The sequence below is a fragment of the Stenella coeruleoalba genome (genome assembly GCF_951394435.1).
Source record: "Stenella coeruleoalba genome assembly, chromosome: 6".
NCBI classification, from domain to species: domain Eukaryota; kingdom Metazoa; phylum Chordata; class Mammalia; order Artiodactyla; family Delphinidae; genus Stenella; species Stenella coeruleoalba.
Window position 1 is genome coordinate 90,171,656 of NC_137151.1, and position 18,962 is coordinate 90,190,617.

General features: G+C 40.2%; 1 protein-coding gene across 6 annotated transcripts in view; it reads right to left on the bottom strand.

Annotated features, from left to right (window-relative positions):
* ANKRD44 (ankyrin repeat domain 44) overlaps window positions 1-18,962 on the bottom strand; it is a 317,527-nt gene that overhangs the window by 110,052 nt on the left and 188,513 nt on the right. For all 6 annotated transcript variants that reach the window (XM_079925376.1, XM_079925378.1, XM_079925377.1 and 3 more), the window contains 5 exons: window positions 13,436-13,636; window positions 12,986-13,073; window positions 10,396-10,538; window positions 9,158-9,370; window positions 1,338-1,416 (listed from right to left, as the gene is read on the bottom strand). In XM_079925376.1, coding sequence (XP_079781502.1) covers window positions 1,338-1,416; window positions 9,158-9,370; window positions 10,396-10,538; window positions 12,986-13,073; window positions 13,436-13,636 — 724 coding nt within the window. The remainder of the gene's footprint in view (window positions 1-1,337; window positions 1,417-9,157; window positions 9,371-10,395; window positions 10,539-12,985; window positions 13,074-13,435; window positions 13,637-18,962) is intronic.

The following is an 18,962-nucleotide window of genomic DNA, read 5'->3' on the forward strand; positions in this document are numbered from 1 at the left end:
TTGTTTAGTTTTAAGGCAGTGGACACTGTTTCTGAAAAACAGTTGAGAAATACAGTAGGATGAGGAAAGCGTGCAGAGGAGAGATGCTAGGGTCCCTCCCCGCCTCCCCTTTACTTCAAGCAAAACAAAACAATTAAAGTGGGCTTTCAATAAAGTAAATGACAAAAGCATATCACATATTTCAAACTAGAATTAATGGGTGTTGTGCAGTTCATTTTCATTTACCTGCATTTGCTCACTGGAAATTTGTTGCGATTTCTTTTCTTCTACAGTTTCACTGAAGTGCTTATAAATTTCCTGTGCTTTGCTGCAGGTATTTTGCTTCCTCAGCATAATTTCCCTGGCTGGTCTTCCATCCAAATGTCAAATGACTTTTTAGTTTTACGACTTCAGTGCCTAAGACATAACTTAGTACCACTGACAATTCAAGTGTATGTCATCCAGTATTCTTACAGATGAGAAAAAGATAGGTCTAAAAAAACTGACTAATGCCAGAATTTTGAGAACTAGAAATGTGGGTCAACTAAAGATAGTTTAGGAACTGCTGGATTCACCTGGAATGTCAGCATAAAATCTGAATTAAACCTGTTTTTTTAAAATTGTCTTTAACATTTGCTAAAAGAATAGAAGTTGCGTTGTCAGAGTCAATCCACTCACAGATTCTGGCCATGACCCTCTAATAGTAACGTGAACCATGCTGTGAAGTGACACTCCCTAGTACTTTGGTTGCAGAGACAACCCAATGGTTCAAACACACCTTTATTGTAAGCCTGGGAAATTACTAGATTATGTGATTTTCCAAGGTCTCTATCAAGCCTGTGATTTTATGATCCTTTATATCATGTACGTACCCGTTTTTCCTCTGAGTCACTCATTTTTCTTACCTTTTGCCCAAGTAGCTTAACGAGTTTTAACTTATGGAACTATGGCGAATTCAAAAATTTTTAAATAATTCAGATTTGCTGCTAGAAAATGTCTGATACTTATTTTTATTAGTTTCAGAGTGAAAAATGCAGGATCTTGAGCCTGTATAAGTAGATCATTTCCAGTTTCAAAACTCACATGTTCTTTGACTGACTGGGAATTGACTGTGAAACTTAGTGGCTCTACGTCCTCACTCTTATTTATTTATTTATTTTTTTATGTGCTCACTCTTAAGTGAATTGGTGATGACGTGTCTAAGAGCTTTTAGCAAAGTTCATCAAAGGACAGTATAAATCCAAGCTTAATAAACTCTAAAACGGAGCATCATATTTCACATTCAAATGACGGACAAGCAAACTCAGTCACATCAGGAGACTGTTCCAGTAATGACACTGCAGAAGAATCTCACATACCATTCTGAATGAGGGTTTGTGACCGTGTGAACCTTCCATGGACAGCTGTCATGTGCAGAGGACTTTTACCATCTTTACTCTAAAAAATGAGAGAGAGAGAAACAATGGGCCAGTGACATCAATCTGAAACATTCCTATGGACATTGCCAGCAATGCTCAATAAAGTGTATGTGATATCGCAAGTTATTGCCTAACTTCACATTTTTTTTTATTGAAGTATTTACAATGTTGTGTTAGTTTCAGGTATTCAGCAAAGTGATTCAATTATACATATATATATTCTTTTTCAGATTCATTTCCATTATAGGTTATTGCAAAATACTGAATATAGTTCCCTGTGCTATACAGTAGGTCCTGTTATTTATCTATAACATCACATTTTAAAGAAGCTTCGAGACGTGGAAATTATTCTAGAGAAGAAATGGGAAATTTTTAGTTACACGGACAATTTTTAAACTACCCTGGTTTAAACTGAGGAAATCATCCAAAACATTTTTTCATCTCCTGTGATCTACTGGTGAAGGTTTCCTTCAAGGAGTTTTCTTTTTCAACTTTTAAAAAAAATTGAAGTATAGTTAATTTACAATGTTGCGTTAGTTTCTAGTGTATAGCAAAGTGACTCAGTTATACATATATAGTATATACTATTTTTCATATTCTTTTCCATTATACAGTATAATGGATAGTATATGTATGGTTTATTACAGTGTTTTTTTCACCTTTTGTCTATAGTACATGAAAAAAAGACAAATGATGTATTAACTTGTTTGGCCCTGTTTGACCTGAAGACGACTAAATTGCTATAAATCACTGCAACTCTCAAAATTGACCTGAAATCCTCCACCATTCTCCACATTCTAATTCCACAAAGAAACACCACTTCCGATTATTCCAAAAGAGAAACATTTGCTTCACTTAACTCATTAGAAATCATAGGATTAAGATATGTAAATTGCCATGTTAATGATTATCTGGAAATATGTGCTGAATTTATACATCTCTTTATTATTCAAGATATAAATGATGGCATTCTCTCTCACAGATTAAGCCAAAAGATGAAAAATGTACAGAATCCATACATTAGTCATCATTACACCAAAGTCCTACACATTTGATTAAGAAATAATCATTTACAGAATTTCTTCTAAAAATAGTGATATCCAAACAAAAATATTACTGTTATTTTAGACCCAAAGTATCCCCAACTGAGAGACTATATTATGTATTCTTTCATTCAGATATTATTTAAAAAAGAAAAGAAAATAAAGAAATTTATGGAACTATTCTTTTTCTAAGTCTCAGAAGAAACGTTTCCCTAAGCCTGAGGTTAAAATATGAGATTTCAAAAACACAAGTTCATTTTTGTGATGAAATTCAAATACGTGTGCTTTAAAATGATTCTTTCAAAAACTCTACAATGGAAAACAAATAATCACTTAAATATTTCTCAGAGTGAACCACAGACTCCTGCATCTGAATCACCCAGGATTCTTGTTAGAGATGTGAATTCTGTGCCCTAACCCAGATCTAAACTGAATCAGAATTGATTTCATTTCTAACTTTCACAGCACATTAAAGTTTAGGAGCCACTGGAATGGCTTATGAAACCGCAAGGTTTAACAGAAGAATATTTATTATATCCTATAAGTCTATTCCTTAGACTTAAGAAAGGAACTATGCACAATCTGTGCCAAGGGAAGAGTTAGTCAGAGTGGTAACTGCATGTTGAGTGAAGTAAATAATCATTATAGTGAAAGGTTCTCAGGCTGATGGAGAAAAAAATAGGATTTTTTCTCCATCTTAATCTTGTATGATTATAACCTGAATTAGAAACGATTGAGAAAGGAAAGGAAGATGGAAGTAAGCTTGAAGCTTTACTGAAATTACGTCTTTAGGGAAAAGGAGAATTAGTCAAGAAAATGAGGATATGATGCCATCACCAATCATAAGACATGATGGAGAAGAGCTCCTAAAAGCTTTCTGATTCCAGGGCCTGGGTCTTAGCTGGGATAAATGCAGACAATTCAAAAGACTAAAAAGTCTGGGAACCACTTAGGAATAAGGAGTTAAGACATACTCCCTCCAACAAAAAAGTGATGACAGCCCAAGGCTCTTAAGGAGAGAGAAAACAGAAATTGCAGAGCTGACATTCATTTGTCCCTAGATGGTGCTATTTCTTTAAATTTTGCTCCAGTATTTTCTCTTAAATTTAACATGAAAACATAACTTACTAGCATTTAGTTAAATATATATAAAGCTGTAAATATTTCAGCATTTAGATAATATCTTTATAAATATTTAACCAAGCACTTTTCCATGCCTAGAAAAGAGCTTAAAGGCTAGGAGTAACCACCAACCTGGTGGTCACTAACTAAATTGCAGCCAGAGAGCCAAAGCAGACGTCACCAGTTTCTACAGTATATAGTTTACAAAGCTGGTCCCATTTCAAGGACAGTAAACACCATACCCTTTTCCTCCCTTGGAGTGCTTGTGCTTTTGGTAAAGGGACAAACAGACATGACCAAAGTTAGGTTAAATGAAAAGGATGGCAATATGGTCAATGGTGATGCCTGCTTCAGATCTACCCTTGCAGATCTTTGCCTGAGTTCACATGTCACTGAAGACAGACCTTAGCTGACTTTTTTTTTTCTCACTGGGATACGGGTGGCAGGAGGTCGGGAATTGGGGACAGGAAGCATTAAGGGTATCATAGCAGTCATTTTTGGGCAGCTTTGTTTATATGGTATAGGTGTAAAGGGAACTCATTTCAAAAAGCCACTGAAAACCAATGAAGGTCAAAAGACTAGTACTTTTTATTTAGCCTTTACAAGTTAGAACTCAGAATATTCAGGTTGAGACTGAGGATCCTACTGAGTTTCATTGTCTGCCTGAGAAATTTTTCACATGGGGGTGGGGTCGGGTGGCGGGGAACTTGCCATTGCTGCTGCTGGCCCTAGAACTTCAGATACCAAACATTCCCTGAATGCTCAAAGGAGAAGAAATGATCAGTTCTCCCACTTATTCAAAGCTTTGCTTTTAGAAGAACTTCTTCATTTCTAGCCTCCTCCCAATTTCTAGGTGCATTCTCCCAGAGCAGATTCAGGACTTGGAAAATTTTGTGACCTTGAGAACTTGCTTAATAGCTCTCCTATTGACTTACGGTTCAGCCATAGTCATGAAAGAAAACCAGTGAGGACGAAGAATATTTTATGACAAATATTAGTATTCTTTCAGGGCAGAATTCACCATCATCCAAGGAAGATTAATCCTTGAATTAATGAAGCGTTTCCATTCTCAGAAATCCATTCATTCTTTTCTTCCACTTCTAATGCTTTCTTTCCTCCTCCTCCCATAAACCTTCTCTAAACTTAAATACACAGTTACTCCCCAGGAAGGTGAAGGCACTGTGTTCTCTGTGGCACAGTGCCCCCTGGCGCCACAAAGCTCAGTGGCTCTGGTGGAGGGCAATAAAGTCTCTATAAAATAAATATAGCCAGAAACCCCAAAGGGCTTCCTAATTCAATGGAAAAGCAATCTAATACCCTGGTGTGCAAAAAGCCATATACAGTCTAATTTTTTTAATGCTTCTAAAGGCTGGAGATGGCACGTGGTTGGCTCAGACATTCACCCCCCTCCTTTCCTCATTTCCTCTCTTAAGATCCAAGGGCCATGTCGCTATTACTGCTTACTCTTGCCTATTCCAGTTTCATCTTCAACCTCTGCAATGCAATTATAGAATATAACTTGGTCCTGGTACATACAAAGAAGGGAGCTGGTCCACTTCAGTAAATGTGTGATGGGCTTCAGTTCCAGTCTCTTAGGGTTAAGTGATCTAAAGGGCCCGTGCACAGAAAAGAACTGAGACCACAGGCAGGCGGAATGTTAGGTAGGCAATGGTAATTTCTGAATCTATCTTTCTAAGTCATATCCAGCATGGCCACGTGTTTACTGTCTTCTTTAATGCTTAGTTTGAGTGCTTCCAAAAAGAGCCTTGAGATGCTACAAAAATTACAACGTGGTCTCTGATGGAGAAGGGAAATTATTTCATATTTCCTCATGCTCTTCCTATTTGCAAAAAAAGAGTAAACTTTCAACAGATTATTGTATTAAGTATTGTGTCTCTATTATTTTATAATAATTAAACTTTGTGATATCACAATATTCGAAATCAAGGACAGGGCCATGGTCAATCTAAGCAAAATGAGGGACTGTAAAACGCATGCAGGACACATAACCTTCCTCCCCTCTCCATCATCTTGCAATTTCTCATGAAGATGTCACTTTCTGTGTTTTGTGAGGACAGAGGAAAACAAAGTGAACACGTGAGTAGGTATTGGCTACATTTCAATCTGCTATTTTCTTCTAACTTTGGAAAATCTAAACAAATACAAATTGTCTTGCAATCTACAAACACTTTCAAAATCCAAGGGCAATGTGGTGCAGAGAGATAACAACCTCCAGTCAGACCGAATGGCTCCACGGAAATGTTAGATGATCCATGCATCCAGAGTTACCTCATAAAGATTCAAGAGAATTAGGATGCAGCTAGAGTAGATGGGGAGACTGAGGGAGAAGCCTAGATTGGATTCAAAATCCCATTTACACAGATTAGGTAATACGTAAACCCAAGTCTCAGACTTTTTTTTAATGGTGCTTCTTATACTCTATTGATGATTAGCAGTCTACAGGAAAAAATTAACTATTAAAATTAAGTAGCTATGCTTTCCATGTCCATTTTGTGGGGGAGAAGAGAAGGCTGCCATAAACCAAGGCACCATACCTAGTTGAAGCCTCTTATCCGATCTGAACTGGCTGCTAGTCAGTTACCTGGGAGAAGTAGGTAGGTATGCCAGAAAGTGGCCTTCTAACCTCAGTATCGGGCACACTGAAAGCATCAGTTGGCATGTTTTACAGAGGAAATGGAAAGCATCAGATAACCCCGTGAATTAATTAAGGTTGGTAAATAGAGATACTTTATCTAACTTCAATAATGTTCCTTCCTTTAGAGGATCCACAGGATGTCCCTCAGACATTAGGATGGCAAGAGAAGTGTCACAAGTCTTGGGGACACTGACGGTTAAGCCACCTGTTTGCCTCCTGTCCTCTACCACCCTCCTCTTAGACTCTAACCCCACATGTTGGCTCTTTCCCCACCTCGGTTGCTTTGTTGCCCCTAAAGACCTTCATCCTACCTCCACGTAGGACCTTGGATGGGGTCCCCTTACAAGATCTGGAACTCTGAAATTCTCTTCAGCTAGTTTACTTTTTCATTTCTGCCTGCTTTCTACCTTCATGAAGACACTCCATCCCCTTCGTTTCCTTCCTATCTTCCCTAACTCGTTTTTTTTTGTTTGTTTGTTTGTTTTGCTTTTTTTTTTTTGCGGTACGCGGGCCTCTCACTGTTGTGGCCTCTCCCGTTGCGGAGCACAGGCTCCGGACGCACAGGCTCAGCGGCCATGGCTCACGGGCCCAGCCGCTCCGCTGCATGTGGGATCTTCCCGGACCGGGGCACGAACCCATGTCCCCTGCATCAGCAGGAGGACTCTCAACCACTGTGCCACCAGGGAAGCCCAGATTTCAATTCTTATACTCATCTTTATCTCCTCCATCTCTTGTCCAACGAAATCCCAGAGATTTCCTTTCTGCAAAGCCTCTCCCTCCGTTGGCTGTCCCCATCCCCCTGTCCTCATTACCTCTTATCCAGACCCATTTCATTGACTTCCAGTTATCTTCTACTTGTCCCCTCCCTAGGTCCACTATATCTGAAATTTTTTTTTTAATAAAAATGAAAATAGCTTTTCTTTTTCTTTTGGATATAAAAGTAACACATACTTCTGGCATCACAATAAGAAGATTAAAACAAATATATTGAAAAGCAACTAAAAATCCAAATCATAATTTTGCCTCGCTGGAGTGATAACTGTTGCTAGGATACTGATGTAGATTCCAGATATTTTTCTCTTTCTATGCACATACATAGACACATACTTTTTGAAATTATAAAACTGGATCATATTTACTTATTGCATTTTAATTTTTCATTGATTACACTGGGCATTGCTAGTCTTTTTGATACTTGCCAATTTTAAAGGCAAATATTAATGTATTAGTATTATAAACGTATTAGTTTGCATTTCTCTAATGACTAGTAATACTGAATATCTTTTCATAAGTTTAATGGATATTGTATTCTCTCTCTTGTGATCTGCATTTGCCCATATTTTCTAGTAGACTATCATACTTTTTCTTATTGATTTTTACGAGCTCTTACATATTAAATATGTTAACTCCTTGCTTATATGTATATTGCAGAAAAATTTCCAAGTTGCTCCCCTTTCAATTTTATGTTAAGGTTTTTGTTTTTGTCTTTTTTGTTGTTTTGTTTTGTTATATAAAAGTTTAAAAATTTTATGTAGTCATATATACATTTTTTTCTTTACGTTTTCTGTCTCTGGTTTTCTGTGGCCAGATTACCGTTTCTAATGCTCAGTTCTGATCATGTGGCCTCTATAATGATTAGCGGACCCACACCCTATAGAGGCCCCAACTCCTTGGGCAGTAGATAAGTGCTCATTCTTGGTCAGGTCACATTTCAGCTTGCTCCTGGCTCCTTTCTTTCATATGATTTGTACTCCAATCACAATAAATCGCTATTCTGAGAGTTTGTCTCATATTTCCCCACTATTATAAATTAAATGAAAAAATATAAAAGGACTTTAATAGTGAATAGAGGAGATCATTAAAATAGACTGATCCAATATTCTTGAAATTAAACCTTGGAAATAACAATTTTTCAAAAGCAGAGACAGAATACACTGGGACCTTGCTTTACAATTCCTGTGTGCTTGGGAGAAGGGAAGCTGAGGATGCGAACAAGGTCACTTGGTATAAATCAGGATATTGTGCTACAATCTAAATGCGTCCAAGTGATGTAACCTGGATCATGAAGGCTACCTGCAAAAGTTCCTCTTGGTTATCTGTTACAGTGAGCAGACTGGTTACCTAAAGTTTACCTGTCGAGACCTCTCAACTCCTTTGCTTGCCATTCTATGGATCTGGAATGTCCTCTCTCAAATTCTCTCTATCCCTCCTCATCTCAACTGATATCAATCTTCAGCTCAGAAGCAATCTCTAGTTTTGATGCCCAAGCAAAAAGCAAGTCAATACTTACTTCTTATAATCTGCAGCACTTTATTAATTTCTCACGCCACTCATGACACTCTCTCTTGTCCCATGATTATCTGAGTACATCATCTCCTTGCCATATCGTAAGTCCCTTGAGGGCACCTTGGAGTATACACCCAGTACCAAACAGAGGGCACTAGGTAGTCCTCAGTAAGTTTGCTGAGTAAAGGAATTACCATTAAAACCAGATTAATATCATATACTTGAAGTCACTATCTGGGGTTTACTCCAGGAAACCATTTGAGAAACTCCTTGGAGGGCTTTGCGGGTTGGAAACAGACCTGAGATCGTTAGGTTAGGCTTCCTTTTCATGCTCAGCATCTCTGCCCCATCAGCTCAACATTCACCTCAGTATTAGAATCTCGGCCAAGTCCACATCCCTGAGACCCAGTATTTGCTCCCATATATTCACTAAGCTACCGAGGGCACGTGGCTAGAACCTCAGTGTCATCCACTGGTACCACCACTGCTGCAGAAGTTTCCACATCATGACAATATAGGATAAGTCCGCAAGAATCAGGACGCTTAGAGTTACAATTCACTAATTGTAATTTACAGCAGGTGAGTTTGCTCAAACAGAGGCTCAACGCAAAGGTACTTCACACTGAGAGAGGGAGACTGAGAGAGAGTCATACCTGAATGTTAACATCCGCCCCGTTGTTTACTAATAGTTCAAGACACAAAGCACCGTGTGTGGAGGCAGCAGCAAAATGCAACGGGGTGAACCCGCTGGTATTGGGCTGGTTCACATTAGCACCGTAGTCGGTCAGCTCGTTGACTACAGCATCCTGCCCGTTGTAGCAGGCCAGGTGGAGGGCCGTGTTTCCATACACGTTGATTTCATCAATCTGTAAATGAGTCCAACATGGGCGATTAAAAGCACTGAAGCCAATTTACTCCATTTCCCACCAAAAGCCTACCGGCCGTGCTGGAGAAAGGAAATACCCATCTGTCAGTGTGATCATTCAGAGCTTACTCTTGCCCCAGCGTGGTCATCCTGGGAAGGCTTCTCACGCAGAGGTAAAGCTCAGCAAAACGTGAAAGTGACAATAAGTGAGCTGGGAGGAAGAGTGAGAGGTTTCCACTTGTGGCAAGATATCTTTCAGCTAGGGAAGGGACAAAAAGGAAGAGGCAAAGCTGCCTCAAAACGCCAGAGGAGAACTGAATCGAGGGAGCAAGAAACGAGCCCGGATCTCAACAGCGAACAGAAGAGGAAAGGGTGGGAGGTGCTCAGGGAGCTGCTGGGGGGCCTGAACTCAGAACCCGCTCTGCTGACACCTCAAGAGGCCACATTCTGGTGGCTGGGCTGTGGAGCTGCCCTGGTCATTTAGCTCCCAGCTCCCTCTTGCTCTCCCGGACCTGCCCTGACTGCTGTTATCACCATCTCACTATCGCAGCTCGCTTTTCCTTTCCTCCGGGACAGCCTCACTACTGCTCCCACCCTGCTACCTAAGAAGAAGGGGGTGAGGTCTACTTCTCCAGCTCAGCATGTTTGTCATTCATTTCTGCTTGGAAGCCACGATTTAGAAGGCTAGGTTCTAAAGGTGGGATGATGAAACCTTGCCAGTCTTTTAAAAATGACTGGTGGATATGTATCCCAGATGTTAAAATATTTCTCTATGTTGATACAGAAAGTTAGTCTGTTTCTGGCTTTCTACGACTTAGCATATGCCCCATTGCCCTTCATCAGTTGCCCATGTAAACTCAAAAAAGACAGGATGGTAAGAAATGAGGGTTGTTTTTTTTTTTCCCTCTTGAATTAAAATGCAAACAGGATTTAATTTCAGAAAACCCACAAAGACACAGGATTTAATTTCCGAACAACAGAAAACCCACAAATGCACCATGGGGTGATGCCTGAATCATAGCTCACCTCCACCCCCAGATTCAGGAGATGCTTGACAACGCTGATCTGCCCATTGGAGGCCGCGGCATGCAGGGGCGTGTAGCCCTTCTTATCCTTACACGTCACTTCCGCGCCGTGGTTAACGAGCAAAGCCACAACGTCCAGGTGGCCTGTAGAAACAAAGCAGCAGAAAACATCGTTAACCTTTATAGGACAATTTGACAATTCATTCCACCTGAATTATCACCACCAGCTTTTATTGCCGCCAGCATCTTGCTAAGCTGTTTATAAAAAGCTGCTTCATGGCAAATATCCAACAAATATTTAGGGAGTACGTACTATGTGTCAGGCATCATGTAAGTGCTGTGGGAAGAAAGAAGATGATTCACATGTGAGGCTTCTCTTTAAGGAGATCGATGCCTGTTTACAAATAAATAATGTGGAGGTCCTGCCAATATGTCAGAACCAGAGACTAAAAAAAACTTCACGTCAAATGAAAGCAATGCTTTTGAAACCAATTGCCATTCTTCACTGAAAAGTCTAACAATGACAATTTGGTTTGGAAAAACTAATGAAAGAAAAAAAGATCAATTAATCAGAACAACTCCAGATTATTGTTAAATCATATGCAACTGCTGCTGTTTGACCCTTTTCTGGGCCCACAAAAATGGCAACTTCATATGGTTCAACTTCAAGTTCTCATGAGTTGCTGGCTAAACTGAACACCCTTCTAGTTTCAACTCCTGTTGGCATATTTTGTAGAATATCTTCCTTTGTTCTCTATCTTGCTACATATACAACAATAAATGTATCTGACCTTTATTTCCTGACTAAAGATTGTTCGATGCTTAGAACAATGCTTAGAACAATGCTTAGATCACTGCTCTAAACATTGTTGATAACTGAAGGGTAGAAGATGAGTACTGGCTCCAGGGCCTAAAGTGTGTGTGTGTGTGTGTGTGTGTGTGTGTGTGTGTGTGTACAAAAGAGACAGAGTTTTGTCTTGGCTAGTTTTATGAAGACTTATGTACAGAAAAAAACTATTTTGAATTACTGGTGCTGCTATCTTAAGCTCTTTGCCCTGGTTTTGTCCATTAGTCCCTAAAGATAGTCATCTGTATATGTTTTCCTACATGTATCCCGATGACACACAAAAATGTAACTTTACTGCTTTAAAGCAATTCTACACATATGTTTTAGCCATGTATCAGCAAAGAACAAACGTGAAACTCCAGGTTCTTTGTGTCCCACGTCACACTAGCTTAGTGTGTGCTCTGCCTAAACATCATGGGGCAAACGCTCACTGGCTCCAGTCCCGCAGGGACCATGCAGACATCCAACCTGCTTCAAACAACTCGAAAGTCCATGTCGCCTTGTAAAAAAGGATAATGCGTGCCAAATCTTAAGATTCTGTTTTTTTAAGTCCAATAATTCATTCAGGCCTATCTATAGCCACAGAATTTATTTCATCCCTGCCCGAACCCATTCTCTTTTTTCTCCCCACAATTAACATTATTATTTTTTATGATAATAAAAGGTCCGTAGGCTTATTAAAAAGGATTCAGAAAAGGCAAAAAGGTGTTAAAAGGAAACCAAAATCATCCACAATCCCTTGAGATACTCAGTTAATAACTTCAGTGTTTAATACAACCCAGGTTGTTTTCATTTTATAGATATTTTTAACAAAAATGAGGATTGTATTATTCATACTGTATTATGATCTGTTTTCACTTAACATATCACAGAATCTTTCTATGTTAAGAAAATACTAATGATATCATCACTGTAGTTACTGCATAGTGTCCCACTGTGTAGATCTTTCACAATCTCCTGTGTTGTGATGGGCAGTCAGGGTGTTTATAACTTGGTGCTGATAGAATCCTGCTTTTCTGCTTTTCCAACTGCAGGATGTTCTCCAATTAGAAACACAAAGGAAGGATCTTAGTTCTTTTAGTTCTTCATTTCCCAAGAGTCAACACTGAGAATAAACTCTATGAGGGCTCTCATTTGTCAGTGGTACTAGTGCCAACAAAAGTGAAGAGGAAAAGCATAGAAATGTAATGTCTTCCTTTGTCTTCCGCACCCGAGCTGGCAGGAACAGGGAGCAAGCCCCAGCTCTGTCGGCAGCGCAGTAGCAAAGTCACCCACAGTGACTCTGGGCACCTCCACCTACACGACAGTCAGGGTGTTGTCCTTTATTCCTTCCTTTTTGTTTCTTTCAGGAATATTTATAAATAAAAAGACAAATGAAATTTACATCCTTGCTTTGCTAGCCCGTCCTTCTTTCTCTTTAAACACCTTATTTTGCTGCCATAACAAGTTAAAATAAGCACAATTTGTGCCGCTTTCCAATCCAGATTGAAACACATTCAATGAAGGCCATGCCATGATTCATCCCTCCTGCTCTTTGTAGGATAAATAAATCTCTGACAAAGCAACTGCCCAATTAGAGTGCTCTGTGCATGCCAGTACAAGGACCGAATCTTAATTCAGCTGAATCCCAAGCTTGAAAAGAAGTCAGGCTCGCCCAAGAGAAAACCTGCGTGGTCAGTGAGAAACCCGGGGCTTTTTTAGTTCAAGTTATCTGCACTTTGCTCTCTATTCATGGAATCCTTACCCATATAAGCTGCCCAGTGCAGAGCACGCCGGTCCTTCTTGTCAAACGCATTGATGTTTGCCCCTTTGGCCAAGAGTAAATTAACCATCTGAAAGATAACCGACAGTGAAATCAAGCGTATACTCTGTAATGGTGAGGGGTCCTCACCCTCAGCAGGTGATGTGAGCCAAATTAATGTCCAATCTAAAGGCAGGTCAGAGATCTGAAGTTCAAAGTAGGAAGACACCACGGCCAACCTGCGGCATGTGTGTCAGAGGGAAAGACTGAGGTGTCGGCTACTTTTTCAATTCATTGTGGCTCTAAATTTAAGAACAGGTACAGTTGCCTAAGGTTTGGTGTACAAATATTATTGTCGCATTATCTAAAAGCCTCAGCAATGAGATTAGGTTCCCCATGGGGCTAAGAGGGTCTGTGGGGAGGATTCTTGCTCTCAATGATGAGGACATTGACCTCCACATGGCCATTCAGAGCGGCGTGGTGCAAGGCTGTGCGTCCCCCTCGGTCAGAGACATTGACGCTGCTCAGCAGGGGAATGATGACTTCTGCACACTTGACAGCCTTATTGGCTGCTGCCACGTGGAGCGGGGTCTGCCAGTTCTTGTCCCTCGCATTGACGTCAGCCGAGTGCTTAATCAACACTTGCACTGCTTCCTACAACAAAAGCAGAATTTGCAGGGGTCACTGACACACACTCAGTCAATCCTTATTGCGTATAAGATGCTTCACCAGACCCTGGAACTACAGAAAGGGAAAGGCTCCCTTTCTGGCTCATGACAGGCTGGCTCATGACATATATTCTTCTGAGACAAGCAAGGTCATACGGGATGAAGATGAAAAGAGTGGCACAGATTAAAACAGATTCACTCTCCCTTTCTCTGTTAGGCCAAGAGCCCTGGCAAAACTCCAAAACCAAATAAACTTCCAAGGGTAAGGTTTCCTTACGAAATATAAGGTATCTTTAGGCCAAACGAGAGCACTCATGTGCAAGTGTGCACAGCAGGTTACAACAGCCATAGACCAAAGGGCCCCCAAAGATCCCTCAAGGTTAGCCATATTGGTCAGTAAGCCTCCATCTTCCAAAGCCAAAGGCCCCAAAGCTCTCCAGACATTCTTGGATCAATTTATAAATCTTTGGTTCTCTTGGTCAAATCTCAACCCTCCCTGTGTGATCAATAAGCGGTCAAGGGTAGAGGATGTCTATTACCACCATCAACTTGAAGTTACGAAATTGTTCCTTCTTTCCCCAATCTTTTCTATGTTAAAATGAGACTGTTTTTCGCTATTGAGTCCCTTCACCCTTCCTGAGCCTCCCACTTTTGATTTTCCTTCTATTGACCTAATCATCTTATTAGCCTCTTGAACTATAACTCTCCACCTTGGCTGTGCAATGGAATCACCTGGGGAGCTCTTAAAAATACGCATGACGGTTCTGTATTGATTCTAACTGGCCTCAGAATGTCTGTAAAGCTCCCTGGGGACTCTGTTATGCAGCCAGGATTGAGGACACTCTTCTCTTTAGTCAAGTAAAGGACATAGCTTCTCTCGAGAGAAGGGAACGCTGTCGGTTGTTTCTCTTTATGTCTAGAGACATCCCTGAGACCAGTTGGATGTCCCTGGCTCCTTTATGGACACCTTGTCAATGTGGCATCAACAGACCAATGAAAGGCATTAGTACCACATTCCTGCCACCCTTCATGGACAAAGAACTTACCCGTGTCCACCTTAATCCCCAAAGACCTGGGCTGTCTATCAACTTTATCATGCAGGTATATGAAGAATCGCAAAAAAGTAGATGATTTGAACTCCCAGAATTAACATTTTAACCAGGGACATAAAGGATGAAATAAAAAAAATGTTCCATGAATCAGTAGTGGCAACATATTGAGATGAATGGCTAACTTGAACAGTAGAATGAGAGCAAAAAGAAGTTAACTTTGCAAATTAGAGAATACACTTTAAGAAAACAATGGGGCTCCATTTAGATGCTATAAATAAAGGGCAATAAACTGACAGGATCCAAGCAAACAATCAATTTGTTAAGATTACCAAAAAGGAAAAAAAAAAGATATATGCCACCCATCCTCAGCACAACTGATGATAATGACTATTAAATAGTCCTTGAGCCCATTTTAGAGTGAAACATGTGTACACGTATTATTAATGCTCACTTACTATGTAAAAAACACTGTTAGAACTACGGAAGATTGAAGGAAACATTAGTCAGGCTCTATCCTAAAAACTAGGTGGGTGAACAAAAAAGAAAAGAAAAGAAAATCTAGATCACAATATAAGCATTAAGATTTAAATAAGAGAAAAATAATATTTTTATCAACTTTCATCTCATAAATTATGCAGTTTATGTAGATGTGCAGTCAATTGTGATACGGGAAGAAAATATTGGAACCTCCATTTATATTTTATTTCTTTAAAAAGGAAAGCATTTAAGCTGGTATTTAACTTCTGGATTGGTGTCCTGCCCTCAGTCAGCTCCATGGAAGATCCTGCCTCAGTGTTGGAGATGCCCTCAGGGAGGGGTGGGGCTTCCACAGTGCTGGGGGGGCGGGGCTTGCCCTCTCCATTCATTCACTTTGAGTGCACTGAAATACAGAGTGATGGCCTGCCGAGTCCATTTACAGATTGTAATACATACCCTTAACCTAAAAACACGCTAAAATGGACAAGATTTATGCAAGGAACCCACAGATTAAAGATAATAATAATACTAATGCAAGCATAAATGATGTGAAAGTCACAGAGCTGACACCTCTACTCCTCGTAAAAGCTTTCTATCACCTACATTACAAGGTAAAAGTAATGACAAATTTAATCAGATCTGACAAGAGCTTGGCAAAAACAGAGAAATCATCAAAAGTCTATTATCTAGGGCTCCCCTGGTGGTACAGTGGTTAAGAATCCGCCTGCCAGTGCAGGGGACACAGGTTCGAGCCCTGGTCTGGGAAGACCCCACATGCCATGGAGCAACTAAACCCGTGCGCCACAACTACTGAGCCTGCACTCTAGAGCCCATGAGCTACAACTACTGAGCCCACGTACTGCAATTACCGAAGCCTATGCGCCTAGAGCCCATACACCCCAACAAGGGAAGCCACTGCAATGAGAAGCCCACGCACGGCAAGGAAGAGTAGCCCCTGCTCGCCGCAACTAGAGAAAGCCCGTGTGCAGCAACGAAGGCCCAACGCAGCCAAAAATAAACAAATAAATTTATATATAAAACAAAAGTCTATTATCTATATGGTTATTTAAGACTAGGACAAATGAAAAGCCTCACTTTAACATTTCACCTGTGCCTTGAAATATTATCTAATGATAGTATTCTTATATATAATTTATAAATAAATGAGACGCATATTCTGGAGATGCATGCTGAAAACGTTTTGCAGATACGTGGCCAAAAGATGGAGATAACCATCTCAAAAGCAGTACTATAAAAAACGGTATATATCCTTTTCACACATTCACAGCAAAATAACAATACATACTGTCTCTTTAATACCTTTGCTTTGTATATTATTTTACTGTACTTGTACAGATTCTTGCTTTGCATTAAATATTATGTAAATTCAGGATAGACTAACAAAACAGAAAATGTACAGGAACATTTCACAACTTTATACTATAAGACCAATTCATGAGAAATTTGTTTTTTAAAGGTAACAAAATGTGATTGCTCTTAGAGTACCTGCAACTAGGTGAATGAGATATTACCTAGGAGAGGCCCTACTTTTAAACGAATATTTAGGAATGATTTACATTGTACACATAGCAATACTTTAAGCAAAGAAAATATACATTCATATGCCAGTTATGGTTTATATATAAATAAGTGCTTTTGGAGTTTGTGGGGAAAAAAATGTATTCTTAAGTAGACAATACTTCTAAAAATATATTTTTTTTTAATAAATTTATTTATTTATTTTTGGCTGTGTTGGGTCTTCGTTTCTGTGCGAGGGCTTTCTCTATTTGTGGCAAGCGGGGGCCACTCCTCATCGCGGTGCACGGGCCTCTCACTGTCGCGGCCTCTCCCGTTGCGGAGCACAGGCTCCAGACGCACAGGCTCAGTAGTTGTGGCTCACGGGCCCAGTTGCTCCGTGGCATGTGGGATCCTCCCAGACCAGGGCTCGAACCCGCATCCCCTGCACTGGCAGGCAGATTCTCAACCACTGCGCCACCTGGGAAGCCCCTAAAAATATTTTAATCAGATAAATTTTGGTTTGGTTTTGTAAATAAAATTTTATTGGAACACAGCCTCATTCATTTGTTTACATATTATCTATGGTCGCTTTCAAATTATAACAGCAGAGTTGAGTATTTGTGACAGAGACCACATGCAGCCATCAGAGCTTAAAATATTTACTATCTCACCCTTCACGGAAAAAGTTTGCAGACCCCCTGGACTAGCTCCCTGTTTGAATTACCACAAACTATAAATGATCAAATCTGGTTAAAATAAAATTTTGTTATTTACCAGTATGAAAAAATACTATTTTTAAGTCCAAATAGTCTTTTAAGGAGGGCAGGTCCTATGCAAAGAGTCAGAGGCCTCTGAGTTCAGCTCTTGCTCTGTGATGATGGGTCTACAGTGAATTTTGGGAGGGGGCCAAACAGAGTTGCCTTGCTCTGCATAATAGAGTGGGAAGCGTTTAGAGCTTGGCAGGAAGGAAAGGATGAGGACAGAGAGACTGGAGAGAGGACGTGGCCCTGCGCTCTAGGGAGGAGGTATACATCTGGGTGGGAACAGAGTCAACAGGCCAAGAGGGAAGAGGAGAAAGCTGAAGCATAAACCCAATGAACGCAGCAAGAGCAGGCCTGTGGAGCCAGGCAACCAAAACTTAAATCTCCAGGAATTCTCTGGAATTGTTGGGAGAATATCAGACTTTGAACAAGTGGTTTCCGGTCAGTCATATCCATTTAGAAGGCTAGATGCCCCTGACCAACATCTGGGTTATACCTAAAAAATTAGAAAAGCAAAAGGTTCAAGTTCATTGATCAGATAGGAAAAAAAGAAGTGGGTAGGGTCTCTAATAAATTTCTTTTCATGTGAACTTTACATAATTCCCACGTGAGTGCCCATTTCACCACGTGTCTTTTCTGCGGTACGCGGGCCTCTCACTGTTGTGGCCTCTCCTGTTGCGGAGCACAGGCTCTGGACGCGCAGGCTCAGCGGCCATGGCTCACGGGCGCAGCTGCTCCGCGGCATGTGGGATCTTCCCAGACCGGGGCACGAACCCGTGTCCCCTGCATAGGCAGGCAGACTCTCAACCACTGTGCCACCAGGGAAGTCCACACCATGTGTCTTTTGTACCAACACTCACTTTCACAGTTCAAGGACACCTAGAATAACCGTTACTTTTATTTCTCCAATTTTATAAAATGTTTTAACTTTGCCATTCTCCATTTTTACTTTTATATCTGCTTATATAGTGAATTGAACAGTTTTCATCTTACTTGACAAGAAAGGACTCTATCAAGGAATATTTAGTATACAAAGGAGGGGTTCTTATTCAATTTCCAAGGATTAACCTTTTTAAAAAAAATGAAAATGCAAGTATAAAATGATTATGGAATTAAATTCACAGATATACCGGATATTAGAAGCAGAAAAGGCCTCAGGGGTCATCTGGATTGCCCCCTCATTTGATAGGCAGCTTCATTTTATAGGGAAGATGGCTGAAGATGGTTTGCCAGCCTGGGTTTAAGGGCTCATGCACTTTCTACTAGGTCAGAGCTTACTCAGCACACAGTAACAGCCAAGCACCCTGACATAAATACTTTGAAATGTTAATTCTCCTTAGTTATTTACATTTTTAAACTCTGAAGTTTTAGCCTGACAAACTGGCTTCCTACATTTAATAGAAATGTAATACAATATTTTCACAAAAACGAAGCTTTGATTTAAAAAGACTACAATTTCCTTTTTCAAAGTTGCATTTCTCTTTCAAAAATTTTAATCTTGTAA